Source organism: Falco punctatus, assembly GCF_963210335.1.
Source record: "Falco punctatus genome assembly, chromosome: 2".
In the NCBI taxonomy this organism is placed as follows: domain Eukaryota; kingdom Metazoa; phylum Chordata; class Aves; order Falconiformes; family Falconidae; genus Falco; species Falco punctatus.
The window spans coordinates 75,437,592-75,444,522 of NC_137581.1; the positions used below are offsets into that span (position 1 = coordinate 75,437,592).

General features: G+C 44.7%; 1 protein-coding gene across 1 annotated transcript; it reads right to left on the reverse strand.

Annotated features, from left to right (window-relative positions):
- Positions 1-759: 759 nt before the first annotated feature.
- On the reverse strand, positions 760-6,874 carry DONSON (DNA replication fork stabilization factor DONSON). The gene is made up of 10 exons (XM_080374716.1): positions 6,595-6,874; positions 6,251-6,331; positions 4,887-5,090; positions 4,366-4,544; positions 3,668-3,846; positions 3,438-3,561; positions 3,213-3,317; positions 2,280-2,478; positions 1,396-1,611; positions 760-1,118 (listed from the first exon to the last, which is right to left on the reverse strand). Exons 1-10 carry the CDS (start codon positions 6,868-6,870, stop codon positions 981-983), a joined length of 1,701 nt encoding a protein of 566 aa, XP_080230842.1. The 5' UTR covers positions 6,871-6,874; the 3' UTR covers positions 760-980.
- Between the last annotated feature and the right edge of the window lie 57 nt (positions 6,875-6,931).

Sequence of the window (6,931 nt, forward strand, 5' to 3'; positions counted from 1 at the left end):
ACGGTGACCGTGTGGTGTGAGCACGGCTTTGTTTGGCCAGTGCAAAATACTGGCCAAACTGAGAATCTTTCTTGGAGCACACCAGTGTGACAGTATTCTACATGTTGCTCTTCAGATGCAGCGTTTGCTGCTGCAGGAGTCTGATCCCCTAAAAGGCAGTGTACACACCTCCAAAAGAACAGCTTTGACTACTCAACCTGAAGTGAAACAGACTCGATTAAACCTGTCAATAGGCTTCGCTATTGCTGTGAACACGCAGCGTTGGATGAGCAGACCCTGCTGCCTCTCACATTCCACATCTCCAATCACGTGGTGCAACTATTCTGTTTTTCCCAGCTTGGTCTGATTCAAGTCATGGTTTGTACCAATAGCTTTTTAAAAGTTTGGCTCGTTTTAATGTTAAGTGTGGGTATGGGAATGCTAGACAGCTATGCCCAGCTGTTCCGAGGTATCTTAACCTTTTAGTCTGAGTCGGCTGCAGCCAGAACTCTGCTTGTGTCCAGCTGACTTTCATCTATCTTTGTGGAGGTCAGAGCCAACTAAACCAAGAGGTGCAACATACCAAGCTGCAGCTATCAAGCTTCTCGCAAGGTGCTGGAAGCAGTTTTGAAAGGAGATGGGTGGAATTCTTGGAAAAACCAATGTAGTTATGAGTTACTGCACAGAGCAGCAGCGGGAATTCTGTACTTCAGAATCAAATTTGCATGTGTGTGAGAAATACAACCTTCTGGACCCAAGTCAGACCAATAAAACAGGTAATTGTGTTTTATCAAGTTTTATTTGAAAAAAGCTTTCTAAAATACAAAAGGAGATTTCCAAGACCTTTTCCTCCAAAAGTCCTTTGAAGTGTTTTTTGACAGGTGGCATGCAATAGTTGTCTGTGATGTGCAATCCCCCCCAGTACCGCGTAGGTGCTGCCCCTGTAGTACAGCGCCAGCACACTAGAGAGTAGTGTTTTCCATTAAATGGAACAAGCATACCTAGGACTTCCAGGTGTAAGCATAATCCTTCATTTCCAAAGACCGGATGGAAGACTTCCCCAGTGTTGGACACTGCCTCAGTTGATCCAAAGTCTTAGGATGCAGTCCATACATAGGAAGATCTTTGTATGCAGTTTCCTGCAGAAATTCACATGAAGAGAGACGGGGAATAGGTATTTCTGTTTGAAGTGCCTCTAGTTCTTAACGCTCATTTGTGTACCTCTGGGGAATTCCTGGATATAGTTTTCTGATTTTTCCATTTCCAAGGGAATGACAAGCCATGAGGACTGCCAGGCAGGATCACAGTAACTGGGTGTAAACCCATTAAGGGAAAGTTTTGTGCCACTCAGTGTCCTATGGTCTGTAATAAGATACTCTTCCTAACAGGGGAGACTGCTGCTGCTAGTTCCCTTACCTTATTTAAGGCGGGGCTTGCGCTGTCAAGATTTGTGTTAAACACCGCAGTTGGCTCGTGTGTGTATAGCACAGCTGAGAACGCTCCCCTCTGTGCGGACCCAAGCAGCATGGTCAATGCATGCAGGGAATGAGGCATGACAGGGCCTACAACCTCCAAACTGAACCGGTCCTCGTACACCAAGTGAACTCTGGCTTTGGCATTTATACTTCTAGCCTGAAGACAAGATAACATAGGATTACATTTTGACACACTACATCAACCCCTAATTCTCACGTACTTTAACACTGCAGTGCCACCTCCCATTAAAAATTCAAACTACTTTTCAACATTGTCAACTTACTGGTCAATACATGGTTATTTTGATGGGTTTACCGACTTTGGAACAACTCTTAAAATGTACTGACTGCCATACACAGGAATGCTGGGCAGTACTAAGAAAGTTAACTGCAGAAGAACAGTACAAACAACTACTCTGGTGGAAGACTGCCGCGCTACCTGTATTAACAGCGTACCCTTGAGCATCCACCACCTCCTTACAGTAACAGCTGGCAAGCCACAGTTCCAAGGTTCCCTCATTGCAAGTAGCTGTGATGGTTTGAGACCCCGTATGATCTCAGGAGAGTCTCTTAAGAACCATTTTAGTATCTGGGAAAACCTCTTACGTCTCAGGGTGAGAAGGATGGAAGTACTGGGATTTCAGTTTAGCAGCACATATTATGTGGATAGAGATGAGTTGCAGCCAAAATGCTAACTCAGGCTATAGCAACAAAAATTACTCTGCAGTACCCAAGGGAAACTATACCAAGTCAGTGTCTAAATCTACGGGCCGAAGAAACAACTTTCTTTTCCTTAAGAGAAAATGGGAGACGGTTGTTACTTACTTTGAGTGTTTGCATTGTACCACCTCGGAAAGCGACAGGGGACAGCAAAGTTGGTGGAAGCCCTGTTTGTGGACCCGCAACAGCCACAAGGCTCTTACAGTTTATCAAGAAGTTCAGCAAGGTGAATGTGTTTGTTCCTTTGACTAATGCAAGGGATTCGGGTTTGTGATCCATCTGCACCTCGTGCTTCTCCTTATGCCTGTATTGACTGGAGTCAAAGGACAACCATGAGGGAAGTGAAAAGCATCAATGCATCACAGGAAGAACTGGAGCAGTGCAAATCCACAAATCACCCCCTTGCCACTGCCCTGACCAATCAAGTCATTTAAACAAACAAAACCAAATAAACCCTCCAAGCTTTACACTGATCCACATTATTTCTTCAGCTGTTAAGCAGCATCTTAAACCTGACTTCTGATCTCATTATTAAAAACTTCAGGTACTCCAAGGGCAAATGAAAACACAGGAAGACAGAGTTAATCGGTCCCTCTGAAACATTCAGGTTCTCAGCAACAGCTGTTCTGGTCTACAGCTGCATCCTCACTATGCCACACTACTACCGAGTGTGAGCCTAGCCTACATGAACATACACCCTTTTCTTTAAACATATAAAAAAAGTCTAATGAGTCTTTCCAGTGAGCCTACATGTGAAGTGACACAATCAATTTGTGACCTAACAGATCTTACAGAATTACATTAACAATTCACAATGGCTTCTCCTTCAAGAAGAGAAGCATCTAGAAATACTTGTCATAAAGAAACCCCAAAAGACATGCAGAGTCTCTTAATACACAGCAGTATGAGGATTATTACTTGGAAGTAAGTTCCCAAAAGCTTTTATAAAACTCCTATATAAAACTATCTATACTGCAAAATGGTAACATCTGCATGGTTTTCCAGTGTCATACATCTTGTCATGCAAAGAAAGGATACAGCTTAATGGAAATAGCATCTGGTTTTTTAACCTTGTCTTGGACTCCCATCTCCTCAAGCCAAGAGAAACTTTCATCATCATCATCATCACTTGGAGCTGGTTGTCTGGGAAACACAGAATCAGTAATAAGAAGGCAATACTGCATAGGAAGGTTTTCCAAATGGAACATACAGGAGTCTGTAGATGCCCTTGAATTCTAGCATTGTAGAAGACTTATTACATACTCTCCATCTTCCATGCTGTTACCCACTTCAAGGCTGTTGGCAACTTCTGTTTCCAAGTTCACTTCAGAGTTTTTCTGTTTCCTGGTTCTATGTTCTTCTACCAAAGGTAAAGAAAACTCAATGCCTTGAACAAAGGAGGAAAGAAAGCAATGGGTGGTTTTTTAACACCATTGTAAAGCTAATGCACTTTATCAGCTATTCAAATCATAGCTAGACTGGTTTCACCTCACCTTCATTTTTCATGGCTTCTCTTAAACCTCTAGTTGTGGGAGAAATTACAGCTGTGATAACATCACTTCCTGCAAGACCGGCTGCACGGAACAGAACAGTGAACTGGTAGGTACATACATAGAAGTAGGGACACAGTTTGGCTTTGAGCAGATTGTACAGAGAAGTAAAGCTGACAGACCTGCAAATTAGAAAAAAACAACTCTATTGACACATCAGACTGGATTTGGCTGGGTGTTAGTGATGCACACTGAATGATTAGCCAGATTTTCAGACATGCTCAAGATTTAGGAAGCTGCACTCCTCTGAAAGGCAGCCTGTTTGTCAGTGCTGTGCTCTTCCACCGTACTTGCTTTGTAAGCACGTGGTTCCAAAGGCATCCTGTTTGCCAATGCTATGCCTTTCCAGTGTTACTTGCTGTCCAGCATGTGGTTTTACATGAAGCAAAGACAATCTGCTGACAGGATTTATAGAATTCTACCCAAAACTAGAATTGGAGACAAGCATTTAACACAAGAAGGTTGCTTCAATCTTGCATTTCCTTAACCTGGTCCTCAAAATAATGAGGATTCTAGCTGAGGAAAAAAACCACCCAAAATCATGTAAAAAGTTTTCTCATAAAACTGCAAAGAGCTTGTGCATTAATAAAATCCCATTGTCTTATTCTTGCTAAAGACGCTAGTTGTTTGCTTCCACTTACCAGTCACTCATCAGCACTTGTTGCAAGGTTTCATCCTGTGACCAAGGACTAGCCTTTCCAACTATTTTTCTATCTGCTCCAATCCGAGGGAACAGCTGCAGCCATGGCAGTGAAGGGTGAAGCCAGTAAACGAGGCTTTGCTGGAAGGCACAACGCAGTTCTGTTGACAGTTTTGGTTCCTAGAAGTCAAAAAAAGTATTTTATGAGGACAGTAATGCTTTACTTAAGGCAGCATTGCAAGAGACAGATTAAAAAAATACTAAGTATTAAACACCACTGCTGCTTCCCTGCCCCCAACTGCTCCACAGCTAAAGTTGAATGGCCACTTACTTATCACTGTCTGCCACTTCAGGTACAAACCACAGATGGAATTAGGTTAGTAGTCTAAATGAGCCTTATTCTTAATGCAAGACCAAAATAAAAAAAGAATCAATCCTTCACTGCCAGCATGTTTAAGGAAAGGTGCAAAGGTACATTTTCCTTTCTGAAGGTGAGCTTACAGCTACCCTCCAACACATTACCTGCACACTCTGTGGTAAGTTTATTTCTGTAGCTCTACAATGCTGAGCAAATCCTTGAGCTTCCTCTTGTGCTTTTAAATGTTCTGCCCATGTAAAAGGGTGGGAAGACACAAATAGAAGTCGTGTTTTAATACTCCAGTCTGCAGGAAATTCATGTCTTGGTGCAGAGGGAATTTCAGGTACAGCAACAGGTAAATGAAGGTCCTTACAAAACAGAAACAGCACCAGTTAATTCATAGAAAATTAAAAAAAACCAACAAAAACAAACCACCAAAACCACCTATGTCGCTACTTATTTATATTTTAGCATGGTTAGCTTTCCTCCCGTATTAATTTAATATGACTTTTGTGGCAGGCAGACCAGATACTGGACTACCACTACTATATATAATGTCTTGAGTTTAGCAGCCTGTAAAACGACAAGACAAATCTGCTGTCTCCTGCACGTTTCTGGCCAGTTCAGTGCAACAGCAAAAATGCCAGTTTTGGATCATAATGCTCATTCGGATCCTAAGGAAGTACTTGCATAAGAGGCATGCTTAAAAAAATAGCTCTGGCAGGGAGATTCCAAGTTACATGAAGTTTGACTGTTCATAGGCTAACCAAAGTCACAGTTTATACTCAACTGATTATTTTAATCAGTAATGGATTCCAATAGAAATATGGCATTATATTGCTTCCAAAACCACAAAGAGGGTTTTTGTTCACGGCTGTCTTTCCAGAAGTCATAAACTAAGAATGGGTAAAAGGACGAATGATTCAAAAAAACCAAAAACTCAGCCTGAATTTTATGAAGACAAGAATTTTCATGCCAAAACAGTTATTTCCCGTCGTCCTCTCATGGTGATTGTGATGTCAGGCGTTTCCTAGAGGATGCAAAACAACCCACTGAGGAGCTCTAGGACAGTTTGTTCTCTTTGAGAGATCATTTTTCTATTTTGCTACGTTAGTTTGAACTTAAGTTTCTGAACCTATAACGTTAGATGTTGCCTGCTTGAAACCCTCTTGCAAGGACTGGCCTTCAGGTATTCCCTCTTCCCAGTGTGTCTGGTGAAGTTGTTTGTTCCCCTTCTGTAGCTGAATAAGACTGCAGGAGATTTATTACTTTGAAGAACGTCCTTATCTCAACAAAACATAAAAACTAAGAAAGAAGAATTATAGTAAGCATGGTAATAAAACTGGCAGAAGACAACAACCTTTGTCATTTAGAACTACAACAGCAGTAAAGTCAGGCAGAAGACTGTCACTCAGTAAACGTTAAGGCAATTTAAGAAATTTTCCTGATTATACAGAGACGCGTCATCAAATATTAAGTGGTTTTTTGTGTGAACTGAGAACGGCTAAAAAAGTTTTCAGCAGCTCACATGGGTTAGGGCGAGGACGTCCATTGTTTCCGAGGGCTCTGCTCTCCTGGGGGGCTCAACTTCACCCACGGGCTCTAAAAGCTGAACAGGAACAGGAGTGTGAGATGCAGTGCAAAATAAGAACTAGGTCGATAATTTCAAAAAACGTCCCTGGGAGGGAAACGTCGAGGGCGGCACCAAGCGCGTCCCCGCCGTCAGCGTCCACCCTCCGGCCCGGCCGCAGCGGCCGCTGCGGCCGGGCCGGAGGGTGGGCGCTGACGGCGGGCCTTGCCCCTACCTCCCCGCCGCCATTCACCACAGGGAAGAGAAAACGCGACCCCCCGCGGGGCCGGGGTCGGTCCTACCTGCCAGAACGGTGCTACCAAGGGGTCCCCTCCAGCCGGCGGCGGCGGCCGGGCCCGCTCCACCGTCTGAGGGGCGCCGCCGGCCCGCGGCGCGTTGTCCAGGCTGGAGAAAGGGTTGCGGCGGGCTGGCGCGGAGGGGACCCGCGGGGCCGCGCCGCAGTGGGGGTTCGCGGGAGCGGCGGGCTCGCACCTCCGCAGCCGTTTGCGTTTCAGCCGCAGCATCGCCGGCGGCTTCTTAAAGCCGGGAGAGTAGCCGGGTACGGCGGGGGAGGCCATGGCCGGGCGGCGTGGAGCGGGGCGCAGCGGCTGGGCGGGAGCGGCAGTCGCAGCTTGGCGC